General features: G+C 41.4%; 2 protein-coding genes across 31 annotated transcripts in view; both read left to right on the top strand.

The window, feature by feature from the left end:
- The window catches only part of LOC123791704 (ankyrin repeat domain-containing protein 26-like), a 184,442-nt gene extending 174,634 nt beyond the window's left edge, over positions 1-9,808 (top strand). For 25 of the 26 annotated variants that reach the window (XM_087857833.1, XM_087857831.1, XM_087857838.1 and 22 more), the window contains 2 exons: positions 7,543-7,588; positions 8,713-9,808. In XM_087857833.1, the coding sequence (XP_087713959.1) occupies positions 7,543-7,588; positions 8,713-8,765 (99 nt within the window). In that variant the 3' untranslated portion in view covers positions 8,766-9,808. Of the gene's footprint in view, positions 1-232; positions 405-7,542; positions 7,589-8,712 lie in introns of all 26 variants that reach the window. The other variant, XR_015722489.1, reaches the window with a different exon arrangement.
- Positions 9,809-13,172: 3,364 nt separating this feature from the next.
- The window catches only part of LOC123778677 (uncharacterized), a 177,951-nt gene continuing 168,844 nt past the window's right edge, over positions 13,173-22,279 (top strand). For all 5 annotated transcript variants that reach the window (XR_015722491.1, XR_015722490.1, XR_015722492.1 and 2 more), the window contains exons 1-3: positions 13,173-13,582; positions 21,666-21,780; positions 21,938-22,111. Coding sequence is in view for 2 of the 5 variants with exons in the window: in XM_087857853.1 (XP_087713979.1) it covers positions 13,338-13,582; positions 21,666-21,780; positions 21,938-22,111 (534 nt within the window). In the remaining 3 variants the exon portion in view is untranslated. The remainder of the gene's footprint in view (positions 13,583-21,665; positions 21,781-21,937; positions 22,112-22,279) is intronic.

The following is a 22,279-nucleotide window of genomic DNA, read 5'->3' as shown; positions in this document are numbered from 1 at the left end:
GCTCAGTGGGAAGTCTGCTGCTTCCACTCCCTCTGTTCCTCCTCCCACTTGTGCTCCCGCTCTCTCTCTCTTTATCTCTCAAAATAAAATTGCTGCTATAAACATTGGGGTGCAGGTGCCCCTTCAGATCATTACATTTGTATCTTTGGGATAAATCCCTACTAGTGCAATTGCTGGGTCGTTGGGTAGCTCTATTTTCAACTTTCTGAGGAACCTCCATACTGTTTTCCAGAGTGGCCGTGCCAGCTTGCATTCCCACCAACAGTGTAAGAGGGTTCCCTTCTTCTGCATCCCTGCCAACATCTGTCGTTTCCTGACTTGCTCATTTTAGCCATTCTGACTGGTGTGAAGTGAAATCTCATTCTGGTTTTGATTTGTATTCATTTCCCCGATGCCGAGTGATGGTGAGCATTTTTTCATGTGTCTTTTGGCCATTTGTATGTCTTCTTTGGAGAAATGTGTGTTCACGTCTTCCACCCATTTCTTGCCCGGATTATTTGTTTTTTGGGTGTTGAGTTTGATAAGTTCTTTATAGATTTTGGATACTAGCCCTCTAACTGATATGTCGTTTGCAAATATCGTCTCCCATTCCGTGGTTGTCTTTTGGTGCCAGCGACTGCTTCCATTGCTGTGCAAAAGCTTTTTATCTTGATGAAGTCTTTGTTTCCCTTGCCTTTGGAGACATGTCTAGCAAGAAGTTGCTGCGGCTGAGGTCACAGAGGTGGCTGCCTATGTTCTCCTCTAGGATTTTGATGGGTTCCTGTCTCCCACTTAGGTCTTCCATCCAGTTTGAGTCTATTTTTGTGTATGGTGTAAGAAAATGGTCCCGTTTCATTCTTCTGCATGTGGCTGTCCAATTTTCCCAACACCATTTGTTGAAGAGACTGTCTTTTTTCCACTGGCTGTTCTTTCCTGCTTTGTCAAAGATTAGTTGACCATAGAGTTGAGGGTCCATTTCTGGGGTCTCTATTGTGTTTCATTGGCCAAAGAAACAGAATGTTTTTGTGCCAGTACCATGCTGTCTTGATGATTACAGCTTTGTCACAGAGCTTGAAATCCGGAATTGTGATGCCACGAGCTTTGGTTTTCTTTTTCAACATTCCTTTGGCTATGCAGGTTCTTTTCTGGTTCCATACAAATTTTAGGATTATTTGTTCCAGCTCTGTGAAAAAAGTTGATGGTATCTTGATAGGGATTGGATTGAAGGTATAGACTGCTCTAGGTGGCATAGCATTTTAACAATATTTGTTCTTCCAGTCCATGAGCGAGGAATGTATTTCCATTTCTTTGTGGTTTCCTCAGTTTCTCTCATGAGTGTTCTAGAGTTTTGAGAGTACAGAGCCTTTGCCTCTTTGGTTAGGTTTATTTCTGATTTCTAATCTTATGGGTTTTGGTGCAATTGTAAATGGGTTTGACTCCTTAATTTCTCTTTCTTCTGTCTCTTCGTTAGTCTATAGAAATGCAACTGATGTCTGTGCACTGATTTTCTATCCTGCCAGTTTGCAGAATTCCTGTATGAGTTCTAACAAGTTTGGGGTGGAGTCTTTGGGTTTTCCACATAGAGTATTACGTCGTCTGCGAAGAGTGCGAGTTTGACTTCTTTGCGGATTCGGATGCCTTTTATTTCTTTTTGTTATCTGATTGCTGAGGCTAGGACTTCTAGTACTATGTTGAACAACAGTGGTGAGAGTGGACATCCCTGCCGTGCTCCCGACCTTAGGGAAAAGCCCTCGTTTCTTCCCCATGGAGAATGATATTCCCTGTGGGCTTTTTGAAGATGGCTTTTATGATATTGAGGTTCTGTTCCATCTATCCCCGCACCGTGAAGAGTTTTTTTTTTTTTTAAAGATTTTATTTATTTATTTGACAGAGATAGAGACAGCCAGCGAGAGAGGGAACACAAGCAGTGGGAGTGGGAGAGGAAGAAGCAGGCTCATCGCGGAGGAACCTGATGTGGGGCTCGATCCCAGAATGCCGGGATCACGCCCTGAGCCGAAGGCGGACGCTTAACCGCTGTGCCACCCAGGCACCCCCGTGAAGAATTTTAATCAAGAAAGGATGCTGTACTTTGTCAGTTGCTTTTTTGTGTCTATCGAGAGGATCAAGTGGTCCTTGTCCTTTCTTTCCTTAAAGTAGCATATCACATTGATTGATTTGCGGATGTTGAACCATCCTTGCAGCCCAGGAATAAATCCCACTTGGTTGTGGTGAATAATCCTTTTAATGTACTGATGGATCCTGTTGGCTAGTATCTTGGTGAGAGTTTTTGCGTCCGTGTTCATCAGGGATATTGGTCTGTAATTTTCCTTTTTGGTGGGGTGTTTGTCTGGTTTGGGGATCAAGGTAATGCTGGTGTCATAGGAAGAGTTTGGAAGTTTTCCTCCCATTTCTATATTTTTGAAACGGCTTCAGAAGAATAGGTATTAATTCCTCTTTAAATGTTTGGTAGAACTCCCCAAGGAAGCCATCAGCCTTGGAGTTTTGTTTGTTGGGAGATTTTTAATAACTGCTTCAATTTTCCTTGCTGGTTACGGGACTGTTCAGGTTTTCTGTTTCTTCCTGTTTCAGTTTTGGTAGTTTATACGTCTCTAGGAATGAATCCATTTCTTCCAGATTGCCTAGTTTGTTGGCCTATAGTTGTTCCTACTATGTTCCTTAAAATTGTTTGTATTTCCTTGGTGCTGGTTGTGATCTCTCCTCTTTCATTCGTGATTTATTTATTTGGATCCTTTCTCTCTTCTTTTTGCTAAGTCTGGCCAGGGGTTTATCAATCTTACTAATTCTTTTTTTTTTTTTAAGATTTTATTTATTTGACAGAGATAGAGACAGCCAGCGAGAGAGGGAATACAAGCAGGGGGAGTGGGAGAGGAAGAAGCAGGCTCATAGCAGAGGAGCCTGATGTGGGGCTCGATCCCACAACGCTGGGATCACGCCCTGAGCCGAAGGCAGACGCTTAACCACTGTGCCACGCAGGAGCCCCGATTTTACTAATTCTTAACCAGCTCCCAGTTTTGTTGCTGTGTTCTACTGTTCTTTTGGTTTCAATTTCATTGATTTCTGCTCTGGTCGTTATTAATTCTCTTCTCCTGCTGCATTTAGGCTTTAATTGCTGTTTTTTCTCCAGCTCCTTTAGGTGTAAGGTTAGGTTGTGTATTTAGGACCTTTCTTGTTGCTTGAGAAAGACCTGCATTGCTCTGTGCTTCCCTCTGAGAACCGCTTTTGCTGCATCCCATGGGTTTTGAACAGTTGTGTTATCATTTTCCTTTGTTTCCATGAATTCTTTTCATTCTTCTTTAATTTCCTGGTTGACCCATTCATTGTTTAGTAGGATGCTCTTGAACCTCCATGTATTTGTGTCCTTCCAAATTTTTTCTTCTGACCGAGTTCAAATTTTAAAGCATTGTGTTCTGAAAATATGCATGGCATAATCTCCATCATTTTGCCCTGGTTGAGTCCTGATTTGAATCCAGTGTGTGATCTACTCTGCAGAGTGTTCCATGTGCACCTGAGAAGAATGTGTATCCTGTTGCTTTAGGATGAAATGCTCTGAATATATCCGTGAAGTCCATCTGGTCCAGTGTGTCATTCAAAGCCCTTGTTCTTTGTTATCTTTTGCTTAGGTGATCTATCCATTGCAGCGGGTGGGGCGTTAAAGTCCCCTACCTACTATTATTGTATCATCATTGATGTGTTTCTCTAATTTTGTTATTAATTGGTTTATATAATAGGTTGCCCCCATGTTAGGGGCATAAATATTTACAATTGTTAGATCTTCTTGTTGGATAGACCCTTTAATTATGATAGTGTCCTTCCTCATCTCTTATTACAGTCTTTGGTTTAAAATCTAATTTGTCTGACTTAAGGATTGCTACCCCAGCTTTCTTTTGATGACCATTAGCATGATAAATGGTTTTGCACTTCCTCACTTTCAATCTGGAGGTGTCCTTGGGTCTAAAACGAGTCTCTTGCAGAGAGCCTATCAATGGGCCTTGCTTTTTTATCCAATCTGATACCCTGTGTCTATTGATTGGGGCTTTTGACCCATTTACATTCAGGGTCACTGTTGAAAGATATGAATTTAGTGCCATTGTATTATCTGTAATGTCACTGTTTCTGTATATTGTCTCTGTTCCTTTCTGGTCTGTGTTACTTTGTTGCTCTCACTTGGCTTCAAGGATCCCCTTTAATATTTCTTGCAGGGCTGGTTTAGTGCTCACAAATTTTCTAGGTTCTGTTTGTCCTGTATCTCTCCTTCTATTTTGAATGAGAGCCTTGCTGGATAATGTGTTCCTGGCTGCATATTTTTACCATTTAGCACATTGAATATATCATGCCCGTCCTTTCTGGCCTGCCAGCTCTGTGTGGACAGGCCTGCCCACCAGCCTTATGTTTTCACCCTTGTTGGTAAAGGACCTCTTGTCCCGAGCTGCTTTCAGGATTTTCTCTTTGTCTCTGAAATTTGCAAGCTTCACTACTGTATGTCGAGCTGTTGACCTATTTTTATTGATGTTGGAGGGGGTTCTCTGTGCCTCCTGGATTTAAATACCTGTTTCCTTCCCAGATTAGGGAAGTTCTCTGCTATAATTTCTCAAATATACCTTCTGCCACCCCCTCTTTCCTCTTCTGGGATCCCAAGTATTCTAATATTGTTTTGCTTTATGGTATCACTTATCTCTCGAATTCTCCCCTCGTGATCCAGTCGTTTCTTTTTTCTCAGCTTCTTTATTCTCCCTCATTTTGTCCTCATATTACTACTTCTCCTTTCTGCCTCATTTCTCCTAACAGTTACAGCCTCCAATTTTTAAAATTTTAAATATATCATTTTTGTTAGTTAATTATAGCTCAAAAAGTCTGGAAAAGATAAGCAAATAGTGTTTTATTTCACCTTACCCATTATGTATGTGATAAATTTTTTTAAAATTTCTATTCAGTTATCTGACACATGATATATCATTAGTTTCAGATGTAGTGTTCAGTTAATTATCAGTTGTGTTTAACACCCAGTGCTCTACACATCACGTGCCCTCCTTCATGCCCCATCACCCAGTTACCCCAACCTCCACCCACCTCCCCTCCAGCAAATCTCAGTTTGTTTCCTATAGTTAAGAGTCTCTCATGGTTTGTCTCCCTCTCTGATTTCTTGCCATTTAGTTTTCCCTCCCTTCCCCTATGATCCTCGGCACTGTTTCTCATATACCACATAGGTAGGAAACCATATGATAATTGTCTTTCTCTGATTGACTTATTTCTCTCAGGATAATACCCTCCATTTCCATCTACATCAAGTAAATTGTAAGATTTCATGGTTTTTCATGGCTGAGTACTATTCCATTATATTTATATATACCACATCTTCTTTATCCATTCATCTGTTGATGGACATTTGGGCTGTTTCCACAGTTTGGCTGTTGTGGACATTGCTGCTGTAGACATTGGTGTCCAGGTGCCCCTTCAGATCCCTACGTTTGCATCTTTGGGGTAAATCCTTGTCGTACCATGACTGGGTCATATGGTAGCTCTATTTTTAACGTCTTGAGGAACCTCCATACGGTTTTCCCGAAGTAGAGCCTCCATTTATGATTGCGTCTCATTAATGGCCTTTTGATTTCGATTTCTTAAGATTTTATTTCTTTTATTTCTCCAGAAAGGGATTCCCTAGTGTCTTCTGTGCGTTTTTCAAGCCCAGCTAGTATCTTTATAATTGTTATTTTGAAGTCTAGTTCCACCATCTTACTTATATCCGTACTGATTAGGTCCCTGACAGTCAGTACTGCCTCTTGTTCTCTTCTTTGAGGTGAGTTTTTCCATCTAGTCATTCTGTCCATAGCAGAATAGATGAACGAGAGCACAAAATACTAAACTAGCAACAATGACCCCAGAGAAATATACTCCTAATAAATCAGAAGAGACCTGAAACCAAAGAAGTAAATAAAATAAAAATTAAAAAAGGGAAAGAATATAATCAGGTAGGAGATGAGAACAGAGTAATACACTAGACTCTGGGTGTATTTTGGTCTGTTTGTGAGGAGAAACTACATATGCAAAAATAAAGTTAAATACAATGAAAGGATAGAACGTAAGTATAAAAATGAAAATTTAAAAAGTTGGGAAAAAAACGAGTTGCCAAAATAAGAAAATGAAAAGGAAATAGAGAATTAAAGTGGAAAGATTAAGGAATCATGAGAAAAAGCCAGGAATTCTTTATAGCATTTTCCCCTCGTGCTGGAGTTCTGCAGTTCCGTGTGCTCTGTAAACTTGGTCTTACTGGGATGTTCTTGCTGGTTTTCTGAGGGAAGGGCCTGCTGCGCTGATTCTCAGGGGTCGTTTCGCCGGCTGTATTGCACTGCCCTTGCCAGGGGGGCCGGGCTGAGTCATCTGCTCCGGATTGCTCTATGTGGCTTTTGTTCCCTGAAGGCTTTCCGCACCACTTTAGAGCATGAGAATGGAAATGTCAGCCTCCCAGTGTCCAGCCCTGGAGCTGGATGCTGGCACCCTCTACTCTTCAGTGTGCCCTCACGGAGAAGCTGTCAGACACTTCTGTCTCCCTGGTTTCTGTCTGCACTCTGTGTACCCCCAGCCTGTGACCGAGCATTTTTATCTCAGCCCCGCCACCCCCTTTGGAGTTTCCAAACTTTGTTGCCTCCTGTGGCATGCATTCACACCGCTCCTCCAGGGGGTGGGAGGGAGGTCTTGCCCTGGTTCTGCCGCTTGTTGGGCCACCACTCTGAGAGCAGTCGCCCAACCCTTGGCAGTTGGTGGTTTATGGCAACACCCAGCTGAAAGCCCCCTCCTCCGCTCACTGGTTGCAGCCGGCTTCCCTGCTCAGAGGCCTGGGAACTCTCCCACACTCAGACAGCCATGTTCTTTCTGTGATTCCGGGGATCCTGAGCCCAGGCTGTCCCACCTAGGATTCCACCCTGTTTCTCCACCTGAGTGCCTTTCAAGCAGGGATGTCCCTCACCGGAGCAGACTTCTAAAAGTTCCGATTTGCACGCGACTGCTATATCACTTTCTGAAAGCTGGCTTATGGATGCTCCCTCCCCTTACGGTTTATCTTCCCATATATCCCCTCGCATTCGCATCTCCGCACCTCCTACCTTGCAGAAAGTGGTCTCTTTTCTATCTGTAGAATTGCAACCGTTCTTTTCTTAGATCTCAGGTTGAGCTCACAGGCGTTAAGAGTCATTTGAAAGCTATCTAGCTGAATTCCACGGAGTGGACGAAACAATGGTCCCCTCCTCCTCCGCCATCTTCCTCCTCTTCCAGAATTCTGTGTATTCAATAGACCAATATTAAAGGTACTTTTTATCAGATTCATCTAAATAGCATTCCATATGTTTCTTCTCAGTTACCTAAGATTAAAATAAGTAGGGATTTATTTTATTTTATTTACGTGATTATTTTTCTATTTAAGCAATCCCTAATTTAGTTGTAGTCTCTGCAAGTGTTATTTGAAGACCACATTTCATAAGATATATATAGCTCCTAAAATAATATCCCTTGTTTAACATGACATTCTAAATAATATTTGACTTATTTCAGGTGCAGAAGGAGTTCGAAAAAAGAATATCTAGAGAACTAAAGGCAGGTATGTTGCCAAATTTATGAATTAAGATGGTCATCGATTTCTGAAATAAACTATGAATAGTCAATGGCATCTCTTTCCATTGTTTGGGTAATAGGTACTACATTAATGTTTTTTATGTATATCTAATAAAAAATGTAAGACATAACCATACTGAAGAACATACTTATTCCTCATTTAGTCATCGTGTTTCAGACTTTTAAAAAAAAATCCCCAAATGTCTATGTATCTGTTATTATTTCTGGCTATACTCTTCCTTCACTTCTTCCATTCCTGTGGAACTGTCACCCTGAATATGTGGGCTTTCTCAAATTCTTGTTTCTGCTAGTGGTATAAGACCAAAAAAACCAGACTGTCTTAGTAACACTTAGTGAAGCAATTATAGTTCATATTGTAGTTCATATAGCTGTCACTTGACAGGTGACATTTAAATCTCCAGTGATTGATTTGTCATTGGTTGACCTTTTGCCATTGGGTAAAATTCCAAGTTCCTTACGTAGAATAAAAACACTCAGATCAATTTGGTTCTTGCCAGATTATTCAGCCTTCTCTTTTGCTGCTTACCCTACTGTGCTGCTTTGCTCTAGCGCCTCTTCAGCGTAGACTGCTTGCAACTCCACAAGTGTTCTTCCTCACTCTTTGTGTATGTTCTTTGTATATGCGTCTTCCCTCTACCTGGCACCCTTTTTCCTCGTCCTTCAGGTATCAGCTTACATGTCACCTCCACCAAAAGCAGACAATATTGGTAGAAAACTAGGATGTCCCTTTTGTGTGCTCTTACAGTGTCTTATTTTATACCTGTCATGGTATATTCAACGCTGCAAATTGCCTGTTAGATTTTTCAGTTCATAGTATATGATTGTTCAGGGGTGGGCTCTGTCATCACCTTGTCATTTCCTCTTGTAATGAGAAAGCCAGAAGCTCTGATATTTATCCACAATAGCAATTAACTCAGTGGCAACCATGAGCAAAATATATTTAAAAGGAATCTTGTATTTTATATTGTAGCTGTATGTAGATATTTTTCATTATTCTTAACACTCATAAAGCTTCAACTTTGTTTTTTACTAACTTGTAGTTAACCACGAAGTATTTTAGATAAAGAATAGAATTCTTTTTCTTTTCAGCTGCTGCTGAATTGGAATCAGATTCATCCTATTATACCTCGTCTTTCTTCTGAATCACATCTAAATCAAGTTCTATGGAAAACATCAGAAGGCTTTTTACAGAATTCGAGGAGCCGTTATAGGATCTGAAAGATAAATAGTAAAAATGTATTTACTGGATGTTTATATAACATTATACGTGTTTCCTATTAAACGTATGCTGTGCAAACATCTTTATTAAAGGAAGATGTTTTGAACCATGTGTGTAATGAAAGTTTATATAATATTTTAAGCTGTGTTTCTTGGCACCTAATGAACTTTTAAGCAGATTTTGTGCATGGAAACCAGCACTATTGGGTTTTACATTTTTCAAGCTTCCCAAATACCAGCTTTTTAAACAGCACCCAACCAACCAAGTTGTCATTAATACTTCAGTGGTGTTAACTGATAGCTTTTTTGTATTTTCCAATTCTTATTACTACATATGGACCTGGGGATTTAGACAGACATCATTTTGATATATTGCTGCTAAGGCTATTGTCAATGTTTGTATGCATTACAATTTTTATAGTGCCATAAAACCTATGCATAATTTTAAGTTTAAATACTGATTCATAGCTCTTTCCTCATGGTGAAAGAAGATTTGCCTAAGGCTTTTTACCTTTTCTGTTTATTTTTTATTTACTTTTTGAGAACAGTCTTAAAATTAGAGAAAAGAAAAATTAGAGTGAAAAAAATAATTTTTCCCCCAGAACCATTTGCAAGTAAATTGTTACATTATGCCTGATTCCCATAGCATTTATATCCTACAAGTCAGTACATTCCACATAATTACCATACAACCCTGACAAACAGACAATGAACTCTAATACAATTGACCCTTGAATGATGGGGGGTTAGGGGCACTGACCGTTTGCAGTCAGAAATACATGAATAACTTTTGACTCCCAAAGCACTTAACTACTAATAATCTGCTGTTGACCGGATAACTTACTGGTACCAGAACAGTTGATTAACCTGTGTTTTCTATGTTATATGTATTCCATACTATAATCTTACAATAAAGTAAGCTAGAGAAAAGAAAAGGTTATTAAAATCATAAGGAAGAGAAAATACATTTACAGTACTGTCATGTATTTATTGAAAAAAATCTGCGTATAAGTGCACCCATTCAAGCCGTGTCCACTGTATATTCTTTTTTTTTTTTTTAAGATTTTATTTCTTTATTTGGCAGAGAGAGAGACAGCGAGAGCACAAGTAGGCAGAGCGGCAGGCAGAGGGAGAGGGAGAAGCAGGCTCCCTGCTGAACAGAGAGCCTGATGCGGGTCTTGATGCCAGGACTCTGGGATCATGACCTGAGCCGAAGGCAGATGCTTAACCAACTGAGCCACCCAGGCGCCCTATACGTTCTATCATTTAATCCTCATATTCTTTTTAAGTCTTGTTACTTGTCTGTAATATCCTTTCTAGCAAGGAAGGTCCTGTTCAGAGCCATGTATTTAATTCAGATGTGTGTCTTAGTCTCTTTCAGTTTAGAAGGGTTCCTTAGTCTTTCCTTGATTTTCATGACTTTTAATCTTTTGAGGAGTTAATTGCAGTAATGTAGAATGTCTTTCAATGTGGGTTTTTCTTGTGTTTCCTTGTGATAAAATTCAGATCAGGGACATCTGGGTGGCTCAGTTGGTTAAGCGGCTGCCTTCAGCTCAGGTCATGATCCCAGAGTCCTGGGATCAAGTCCCGCATCAGGCTCCTAGCTCAGTGAGGAGCCTGCTTCTCCCTCTGCCTACTGCTCCCCCTGTTTGTTTGTTTTTTTTCTCTCTCCTTTCTCTCTCTGACAAATTTAAAAAAATCTTTAAAAATTTCGGATCACACATTTTTAGCAAGGGTATGACTGAAGTGGCCCTCTACTCATTGCATCCTCTCATGTGACCTACAATTTTGATTTGTCCCGTTGTTGGTGATGTTAATGTTGATCACTGGAGGTAGTATCTGCCAGGTTTCTCCTCTGGACTGTTAACTTTCTACTTTACAATTCATTAGTATTTTATGCAGAAGTACTTTGAGACGTGTAACTATCTCCTTTCTCAGACACTCTGTGCCAGGCCACCTCTTCTGCAGATTTACTGCCCCCACACGGCTCTGAAAACCCATGCTGGGCTGTTGTTTCCCTTCAGTCTGTGATACCACATTCTATGTTGTTGACCTTTCAGGGATGTTCCAACACTGTGCAGGGTGGCTCTCCCACATTTATGCCTTCCCCATTCTCTCCAGGCTCCAACACCTCACTGTGGGCCACCAGGCTCCCTGTTCCTGTTTCTATGCTTTTGAACTGAAAAATTGGGAATACAAAGAAGAAAGGGGGAAAGGGCTCCATAGGTCTTTTATAATCAACTTGTCAAGCTTTACAAAGCCAAGATTCTGATTGGAATTGCATTGAATCTATGAATAGTTTATAGGGAAAAGACATTTAGAATACTGAGTTTTCCAAACAATATTTTAATTGATTAACTCTCAATGTTTAAAAATGTTTCTATAAAGGTCTTGCAGATATTTTTTAGATTTATTTCCAGTTATTTGATAATTTTGATCCTAATTATAAATATTTAAAATCAATTTCATTTCCTGTTTGTTGCTAGCTTATAGAAATAAAATTATTTTGCATATTGAGCTTAAATTCACCCGTCTTGCTAAACTGTCTTAGTATATCGTTTCTCACAGTTCTGGAGGCTGGGAAGTCCAAAATCAAGGCACTGGCAGATTCAGTGTCCAGTGAGGGCCTGCTTCCTGGTTCATGGATGCTGGTCTTCCTCCTGTTTCCTCATAAGGCACAGGGCCAGGGGAGCTCTCTCAGGACTCCTTTAGAAGGGCACTAATCCCATTCATGAGGGTTCCACCTTCATGACTTAATCACTTCCCCAAGCCCCCACCTCCAAACACTATTACATTGAACATTCAGATTTAACACATGAATTTGGGAGTGAGGGGACAGAGATGTTCAGTCTATAGCAATGCTGTTCCTTGTTCTCAGCCATGTAGGCTTCCTCAATATGGCTGCTTGCTTCATGAGGACAAGAAGGAGAATTTTGCTGCAGAGAGCGCTGAGTCCTCTTTCAAGGGTTTCATCTGCTTAAGTCAGGCATACATAGAATAATCACCTCAAATAACGAAGAGGTAAATATTGCCAAGAGAATACTGAAAGAGAAGATTAGGAAGGGGAACTATAGATCTGTAATGGATATCAAAACATATTTTATAAAGAAGTTAAAATAGTAGAGTACCGACACAAGAGGAAGACTACCAGTCAACTGAACAGAACACAAAACCCAGAAACAGAAAAAACCATACCTGAGAATTTAATAACGGTGAAGTGGAATTTTGAATTAGGTGAGAAAAGATGGATTAGGTATGAGAAGCAAAGAACTATCTTTTATTTTTTAGACAGTTCTTAAAGTTGGAGCACCTGGGTTAGGCATCTGACTCTTCATTTCAGCTTGGGTTATGATGTCAGGGCCCTGAGATCAATTCCCGCTCTCCCCAGCCCCCCCTCTGTGCTTGGGGTGGAGCCTGCTTAAGACTCTCCTCCCTCTCCCACTCCCGCTGCCCACCCCCGCTCCGCCATTATCTCCGCCATTCTCTCTGAAACACCTCCCCCATCAAAAAAAAAAAAAAAAACAAAAAACCTTATATGTAGCACCATGCTCCAAAATAAATCTTGGACTGATTAAAGACTTAATTGGGAAGTAGCAGCAGAAAACAAAAGTAAAGAAAATGTAAACGTAAGGCTGGGCCAAATGGGAGGATTAAGAGGCATGCAGAAACGCGTTTTCATTTCGCCTGGAGAATGTGCATAGTTTTCCCCTCATAAGTTTGCACTTGATGATACATATTGCTGAAGTCTCTGACCATGAAAACAGATTTCTTTCTTTCCTTTTTTTTTTTTTTTTAACGATTTTATTTATTTGACAGAGAGAGAGAGAGCACAAGCAGGCGGAGCATCAGGCAGAGAGGAAGGAGAAGCAGGGCCCCACTGCACCGCGAGCCCCACGGGGCCTTGATCCCATGACCCTGGGTTCATGCACAGGGAAGGCAGACACCCAACCAGCTGAGCTGCTGAAAACGCATATTACTGCATCTGCTCAACTCCCTGGAGACAGGCTGGCGCCCAGAAGGACAGGGAAGAGGAGTAAACCGAGGGAGAGTTTGTTTTAGGAAGTTTTCTGGGGGATGAGGCATTCAGCATCCTGAAGATCCATGCACTCTAGCCGCAGTAGTATACAAAGACTGCTTTTCCACACTGGCGAGTCTAACTTCTGCAAAGGTGCAGAAACGCTCAGCCAGCTCCCACCAGCGTTTGAAGGGACCCCAGCCCGGTTCCCAGGCAATCGCTGAGAGTTGAGAGGCTTGGGCCTCGCACATGTGCTTTGGGCACCTTTGGCCACAGGCCCCTTGTGCGCTCCCGCAGCGACAACTGCCTCTGAAGTGCGCAAGCGCGTTTGTGTTTAGCACCATTGCTTGGTTACGCTCAAGGGTAGCAACCCCGGAGCTTTGCTACTGTGATGTAATGGTGAGGTCAGTTTGCCTATCTCTACAGCTAGTGTTGGGTTGTAGAGGTAGTGAAAAGCCGAGCATTTGCGAAGTGCAAAAAAATGAAGAAGCTTTTTAGCTTTGGGGATAAGTCGTCCCTGCCCGTTACCAGCTCCGTGAGGGACGGCTTCGGCCTCCTCAGGCGGGAGAAAAGAACTGTGGCCCGCAGCTCCCGGGAGGGGTACACCATCCGGGACAAAGACCTTAGAAACATTCATAGAGCTGCCTGCCTGGGCGACGTAGAGAAAGTGCGTCATCTTGCTGTGGTCAAGAAAAACAGCATAAACTCTCGAGATAAAATGCACAGGTAATAGGGACTTGGAGGCCGGCGGCCCGAGACCCCGGGGAGGAGGTGGGGCGGGCCGCGAGAAGCGCGCACCTTCCGGGGCCCAGCCTGTGGAGCCGAGCCCTCCTGTCACCGAGGGCGCTTGGCCTCTTTGCTCCGGAGGCCCGGCACCATGGGCTCTAGCGCCCAGGCTGTCTGAGCAACAAACAAAAGCTTCAGCTGCCTTTGGACCCACTCATAATTCCCCGCATGGTCCACTTTACAGACAGTTTTGGCGTGATTTAACCAAAGTTCAGTAGTAATAGAAAAGAAATTAAGTGTGTATTTTATTTTTAATGGATGTCTTTTAATACAATAATGTTGTAAAAAAGATCTATTCCATAATAGAGCATGACCTGAGCCAAAAGCAAGAGTCGGACACTCAGGGAACTGAGCCACCCAGGTTCCCCTAAGATGAGAAATTTTAAATTGAAGTATTAGGACTCAATCTCAATTGAAGCTGTGCCTCCTTCCTTTAAAACGAAAATGTTTCTGAAGATAGGAAATTGTAGAAATTAACCTTTAACTGCCCTTTTGATATTTATAATAGTATTAAATATTCATATTGGTAATTGGTTAATACTTGATTTTCATACGATCTATAAATCTAAATATTTTTTTAAAAGATTTTATTTATTTAATCGACAGAGATAGAGACAGCCAGCGAGAGAGGGAACACAAGCAGGGGGAGTGGGAGAGGAAGAAGCAGGCTCATAGCGGAAGAGCCTGATGTGGGGCTTGATCCCATAACACCAGGATCAAGCCCTGAGCCGAAGGCGGACGCTTAACCGCTGTGCCACCCAGGAGCCCCTATAAATCTAAATATTTAATAAAATGAGTTGTCGCTGTTTATTTGAATCCTGAGTTTCCTTTGGCTGAAAGTTTATTAAAAATCAGAGTAAGAATTAGTTTTAAAAAAATCATTATTTTAGTCCTCTTTTCCCGTAATGCTTTCAAGAACTAAAATTCCTTTAAATGCCAACCATATGACTAGAACTGCAACAGACCTCTTGTATATATCATTATTTCATTTAATGTAAGGCACCATAGAGTGTATGATGCCCCACTATTTTATGTACCAATAAGAAATTTGAAAAAATTCTGCCAATTATACTTGTAAGACATTTTGAATTATAAATTGCATTCTAATGTCAGACATATTAAAAGGTGACAGAATGAGCCTCTTAGAATCACTGCAATATAGTATTCTTGGGAATCCTTAAAACGTATCTGCAAAGTAGGCATAATTGTATCACTTTACCTAATTGGAGTGTTGTCTTTGTATAGTAGTAGTAACGGTAATAGTTATCATAATATTATGTAACAATTTTTGAGATGCTATTTGTGGTAGGAACTGTTCTTTTTTTTTTTTTTTGATGACTTTTTTATTATATTATGTTAGTCACCATACAGTACATCCCCGGTTTCCGATGTAAGGCTCGATGATTCATTAGTTGTGTATAACACCCAGTGCACCATGCAATACGTGCCCTCCTTACTACCCATCACCGGTCTATCCCATTCCCCCACCCTCCTCCCCTCTAAAGTCCTCAGTTTGTTTCTCATAGTCCATAGTCTCTCATGTTTCATTCCCCCTTCTAATTACCCCCCCTTTCTTTATCCCTTTCTTCCCCTACTGATCATCCTAGTTCTTATGTTCCATAGATGAGAGAAATCATATGATAGTTGTCTTTCTCTGCTTGACTTATTTCACTTAGCATTATCTCCTCCAGGGCCATCCATGTTGTAGCAAATGTTGAGAACTCGTTCTTTCTGATAGCTGAGTAATATTCCATTGTATATATGGACCACAACTTCTTAATCCAGTCATCTGTTGAAGGGCATCTCGGCTCCTTCCACGATTTAGCTATTGTGGACATTGCTGCTATGAACATTGGGGTGCATATGGCCCTTCTCTTCACTACGTCTGTATCTTTGGGGTAAATACCCAGTAGTGCAATGGCTGGATCATAGGGTAGCTCAATTTTTAACTTTTTAAGGGACCTCCACACTGTTTTCCAGAGTGGCTGTACCAACTTGCATTCCCACCAACAATGTAGGAGGGATCCCCTTTCTCCACATCCTCTCCAACAATTGTTGTTTCTTGCCTTGTCTATTTTTGCCATTCTAACTGGCGTAAGGTGGTATCTCAGTGTGGTTTTGATTTGAATTTCCTTGATGGCTAATGATTTTGAACATTTTTTCATGTGTCTGTTAGCCATTTGCATGTCTTCATTGGAAAAGTGTCTGTTCATATCTTCTGCCCATTTTTTGATTTGTTTATTTGTTTCTCGTGTATTGAGTTTGAGAAGTTCTTTGTAGATCTTGGATACCAGTCCTTTATCTGTAGTGTCATTTGCAAATATATTCTCCCATTCCGTGGGCTGCCTCTTAGTTTTTCTGACTGTTTCCTTGGCTGTGCAGAAGCTTTTAATCTTGATGAAGTCCCATAAATTCATTTTATCTTTTGTTTCTCTTGCCTTTGGGGATGTGTCATGAAAAAGGTTGCTTTGGCCGATGTCGTAGAGGTTGTTGCCTATGTTCTCCTCTAGAATTTTGATGGATTCCTGTCTCACATCGAGGTCTTTCATCCATTTGGAGTTTATTTTTGTGTATGGTGTGAGATAGTGGTCAAGTTTCATTCTCTTGCATGTAGCTGTCCAATTTTCCCAGCACCATTTATTGAAGAGACTGTCTTTTTCCCACCGGATGTTTTTTCCTGCTTTATCAAATATTAGTTGCCCAAAGAGCCGAGGGTCCATTTCTGGGCTCTCTATTCTGTTCCATTGGTCTATGTGTCTGTTTTTGTGCCAGTATCATTCTGTCTTTGTGATCACAGCTTTGTAGTACAGCTCGAAATCCGGCATTGTGATGCCCCCAGCTTTGTTTTTCCTTTTCAACAGTTCCTTGGAGATTCGGGGCCTTTTCTGTTTCCATACAAATTTAAGGACTGTTTGTTCCAGTTCTTTGAAAAATGTCCTCGGTATTTTGATCGGGATAGCATTGAAAGTGTAGATTGCTCTGGGTAGCATGGACATTTTAACTATGTTAATTCTTCCGATCCATGAGCATGGAATATCTTTCCATCTTTTTATGTCTTCCTCAATGTCTTTCAAGAGTGATTTATAGTTTCTAGAATATAGGTCTTTTACGTCTCTGGTTAAGTTAATTCCAAGGTAACGTATGGTTTTTGGTGCTACTGTAAATGGGATGGATTCCCTAATTTCTCTTTCTTCGGTCTCATTATTCGTGTATAGAAATGCAACTGATTTCTGAGCATTGATTTTGTGTCCCGCCACATTACTTAATTGCTCTATAACTTCTAGTAGTTTGGGAGTGGCTTCTTTTGGGTTTTCCATATAGAGTATCATGTCATCTGCGAAGAGAGACATTTTGACTTCTTCTATGCCGATTTGGATACCTTTGATCCCTTTTTGTCGTCTGATTGCTGTTGCAAGGACTTTTAGTACTATGTTGAATAATAGTGGCGAGAGTGGGCATCCTTGCCGAGTTCCTGATCTTAAGGGAAAGGCTTCCAGCTTTTCCCCATTGAGAATAATATTTGCAGTAGGCTTTTCATAGATGGCTTTTATGAGATTGATAAATGTACGCTCTATTCCTACAGTCTGAAGGGTTTTAATCAGGAAAGGATGCTGTATTTTGTCAAATGCTTTTTCAGCATCAATTGAGAGGATCATATGGTTCCTGAGTCTTTTCTTGTTGATATGATGTATCACGCTGATTGATTTGCGAATATTGAACCACGCTTGCATCCCAGGTATGAATCCCACTTGATCATGATGGATAATCCTTTTAATGTACTGTTGGATTCTATTAGCAGGTATCTTGTTGAGGATTTTGGCGTCCATATTCATTAGGGAAATCGGTCTGTAATTCTCCTTTTTGAGGGGGTCTTTGCCTGGTTTGGGGATCAAGGTAATATTGGCTTCATAGAATGAGTTTGGTAGCTTTCCTTCTGTTTCTATTTTTTGAAATAGCTTTAGGAGAATAGGTATTATTTGTTTTTTGAATGTTTGGTAGAATTCCCCAGGAAAACCATCCGGGCCTGGAGTTTTGTTATTTGGAAGGTTGTTTATCACTGACTCAATTTCTTCATAATTAATTGGCCTGTTTAAGAAATCAATTTCTTCCTGTTTCAATCTTGGTAGTTTATAGGTTTCCAGGAAGGATTCCATCTCTTCCAGATTTCTTAGTTTATTGGCATATAGCTGTTGATAAAAATTTCTAATAATCCTTCCAATTTCAATGGTGTTCGTCGTGACCTCTCCTTTTTCATTCATAATTTTAATAATCTGGGTCCTTTCTCTTTTCTTTTGGATAAGTCTTGCCAGTGGTCTGTCAATTTTATTGATTCTCTCAAAGAACCAGCTTCTTGTCCTGTTGATCTGCTCTACTGTACTTCTGGTTTCTGCTTGATTGATTTCAGCTCTAATTTTGGTCAACAGCTTCCTGGTGTGTGGATTAGGCCTGTCCCTCTGTTGCTGTTCCAGCTTCTTGAGGTGAGAATATAAAAACTGCATTTTAGATTTTTCTATTCTTTTGAGTGAGGCTTGGATGGCTATGTATTTCCCCCTTAGGACTGCCTTTGCAGTATCCCATAGGTTTTGGACTGTTGTATTTTCATTCTCATTGTTTTCCATAAATTGTTTAATTTGATTTTTGATTTCCTGGTTTATTGAGTCATTCCTGAGCAGGATGGTTCTTAGTCTCCAAGTGTTTGAGTTTCTTCCAATTTTTTCCTTGTGGTTGAGTTCCAATTTCAGAGCATTGTGGTCTGAGAATATGCAGGGGATAATTTAAATCTTTTGGTATCGGTTGAGACCTGTTTTGTGTCCCAGAACATGGTCTATTCTTGAAAATGTTCCATGGGCATTAGAATAGAATGAGTATTCTTTGGTTCTGGGGTGTAAGAGGTCCAACTCGTCGAGTATGGCATTCAAAGCCTTTGATTCTTTGCTTAGTTTTTGCCAGGGTGTTCTGTCTATTGCTGATAGTGGAGTGTTGAGGTCCCCTACTATTAATGTATTTTTATTTATATGTCTCTTTATTCTGGTTAAGAGTTGGCTTGTGTATCTTGCTGCTCCCCTGTTGGGGGCATATATATTTATAATTGTCATATCCACTTGTTGAATACTTCCCTTAAGAATAATATAGTGCCCTTCTGCATCTCTAACTATAGTCTGTAGTTTAAAATCCAATTTATCTGATATGAGAATTGCTACCCCAGCTTTCTTTTGAGGTCCATTTGCGTGAAAGATGGTACTCCATCCCCTTACTCTCAGTCTGAATGCATCTTTGGGTTCGAAATGAGTCTTTTGTAGACAGCAAATGGATGGGTCATTTCTTTTTATCCAATCTGCAACCCTGTGGCGCTTTATGGGATGGTTCAAACTATTTACATTAAGACTGATTACTGAGAGATATGATTTTAATAATGCCATGTTGCCAGTAAAGTCTTTGTTTGTATTGGCTGTAACTTTCTGATCTGTATCACTCTTGGGGCCTTTTTACTTTTATAGAACCCCCCGTAATATCTCCTGTAGGCTGGTTTCGTGGTTACAAAATTGGTTAGTGACTGGCGATTCTGAAATGTCTTTATTTCTCCATCAATTCTGAATGACAGCCTTGCTGGATAAAGGATCCTTGGCTGCATGTTTTTCTCTGAAAGAGCTTTAAATATGCTCCCCCAACCCTTTCTCTCATTCCAGGTCTGTGTAGACAGGTCTGACGTAATTCTGATGCCTTTGCCTTGGTATGTGAGAAATTTCTTTGCCCTGGCCGCTTTCAATACTGTATCCTTGCATCTAATATTTGCGAAATGCACTATGACGTGACGTGGCGTAGGTTTGTCGTGGTTGAGCTTGGGAGGGGTCCTCTTTGCCTCTTGGACACGAATGTTTGTTTCCCTCGCTAGATTAGGTAAGTTTTCAGCTACAATTTGTTCAAATATCTCTTCTAGACCTCTGTTTTTCTCCACCCCCTCGGGGATGCCAATGATTCTAACATTGGATCGTTTCATTGAGTCAGTAATCTCCCGTAACCTACATTCATGGGCGTGGATTTTTTTAAGACCATCTTCTATTTTCATTTTTTCCTCTATTAACCCATCCGCCAATTCACTAACCCGTTCCTCTGCTTCTGCGACCCTGGCTGTCAGAGCCTCTAGTTTTGCCTGCATTTGGCTCATAGAATTTTTAATTTCTGTCAGATTCGTTCTCATTTCTGTCCTTAGGGATTCTATATTCTCAGTAACCTTTTCGTTAATAGTTTTTTCAATTCTACTCATCATTTTGACCATTGTTACTCTGAATTCCATTTCTGATACTTTGGTTACATCCATATCCATTATTTCTGTGGCAGAGGCCACAGACTCACTGTCTTTTCTTTGCTGGGGGGGGCTTCTCCTTCTTGTCATTCTGATGAGGAGAGGTTGAGGGGTTTCCAGAGCCCAAATTATTGACTGGGTCCCAGGCCGTGCCCCTTGTTTTATAGTGATCTTAGGGATGTGGGCTTCTTCTTTAAAGATTTTATTTATTTATTTATGTGGCAGCCAACCAGCGAGAGAGGGAACAGAAGCAGCAGGAGTGGGAGAGGAAGAAGCAGGCTCCCAGTGGAGGAGCCCGATGAGGGACTCCTTTCCCGAATGCCGGGATCACGCCCTAAGCCAAAGGCAGGCGCTCAATGACTGCGCCACCCAGGCGCCCGGGTTGTGGGCTTCTTGATTTTTCAGCCTGCCTTCTGTGTTCTGGGGGAGGGGCCTGCCGCGCCGATACTCAGGCAACCCTGTTTGGGTAGAGTCTCCGCGTCCCAGGGATGGGGATGGGCACGCTGTGAGCCGGTATTTCCAGGCTTTTGTTCTCTGGCGGCTTTCCCTGGCGGTTTGCTGTGCCTCTTCTGAGAGTCAGAGCAGCAGCGGCCAAATTTCAGCCTCTGTCACAGAACAGAGGGATTGCGGCCCGTTCTCTACTAATGTTCTGGCCAATTTAACTCTGCTACTGTTGGTGCTGCTCAACCCTGCAGCGTCCCGGGATGTGCGCCCCACACCCGGCATCCCAGCCCTCACTTCCAGGGCCTGCGCGTCTCTGTCCTTTGTGTTTCTAACGCCACCAGCCGCCAGCTGCCCCGCGCGCTCCTGGAGCTCCCGATCTCAGTCTGGATCCGGTGAGCGCACCGGGATTCCGGTGTTCTGCGAGATGCCTGGTGGCGCGCGCACCCGGCTCACGGTCTCAGTCTGATGTTTTGCGGGTGCCGTCCTCGAGCCCACCAGCTCCCCCGTGCAAGTGGCTGCCGCTTCCTGGCGCCCAAACGCGGCGGCTCCCTCCCCCTTCCGTTTATCTTCCGATATCTGTGCACAGTTTCATGGCTCCCCGCTTCGTACCTCAATACTCAGCGCTGGAGATGTTCATTTGTAGAGATCCAGATGCGTCTTCCTGCGTCTCAGGCTGGTTCCGTGGTTGTTTAGGCTGGTCTGGTACCTATCCAGCTCGACTCGGGGGATCGGCTGAAAACGGTGTCTCCTACTCCTCCGCCATCTTAACTCCCTATTCTTCGGTAGGAACTGTTCTAAACACTTTGCATAGATGAGATCACTACTCTTTATTTTATTTATTTATTATTATTATTTTTTAGTAATCTCTATACCCAACATGGGGCTCAAATTCACGACCCTCAAGATCAAGAGTCACATGATCTTCAGACTGAGCCAGGCAGGGAACCTGAGATAACTATCTTTATCCCCATTTTGTTGATGAGGAAATTGAGGATAAGGCTAAGCGACAACTATGAAGTGACAGAATTAAAGTAGAATTCAAACCCAAGTTGAGCTGAATCCTGAGGTCATGTTCTACCTAATCAGAGAGGCTGCTCTTTTATTACTGTGGTGAATGATCACTAATAAATATTGTCCTTTCTTCAAAAGAAAACTAAGTCTTTGTTTTGGAGTTATAGGAATAAGATGCTATTTCACGTTTACAATTACATGAATTAATTGCATGCTTTGAAATAGTGCACTGTAATTTCCTAAAAAGTTCCTTCACTTTCATAGGACGGCTCTCCATTTGGCCTGTGCCACTGGCCATCCAGATGTGGTGAGTTTTCTAGCAGACAGGAATTGCCAGCTTAACCTCTATGATCAAGAAGCTAGGACCCCGCTAATGAAGGTATATTGTAGCCGCTGTGTCTGCCTGAGATGGATTTGATTTAATTACTTAGAATGAAAATGTATTGCATTTAAACATAACTAATTGGTGAAACTTGTGGCATGTTTACTTTAAATTCTCAGAATTTACACTCTCTTTATCGGTATAATACTGACAGGCCGTGCAGTGCCAAGAGGAGAGCTGTGTAACCATCCTTTTAGAACATGGCGCTGATCCAAATTGTATGGACTATAATGGCAATACTGCTCTCCACTATGCTGCTGCTGGTCAGAACGTCTCAATAGTAGAGAAGCTGCTCTCATACAATGTAGATATTGAAGGAAGAAACAAGGTACAGATCAAGTTTACATATAAAGTATTTGAAAGTATATATATATATATATATATATGTATATATATAAATTATTTAGCCACATTTTATTTACATATTTATTCATATATATAATATATATACTGAATTCTATACATCAAGTTCTGTCATCATGGAAACAACTCCAAG

This window comes from Ursus americanus, chromosome 31 (assembly GCF_024610735.1).
Source record: "Ursus americanus isolate L20-20 chromosome 31, mUrsAme1.1.p, whole genome shotgun sequence".
NCBI lineage: Eukaryota > Metazoa > Chordata > Mammalia > Carnivora > Ursidae > Ursus > Ursus americanus.
Note: the sequence above shows the minus strand (reverse complement) of the source record. Positions and strands in the feature narration are given on the sequence as shown.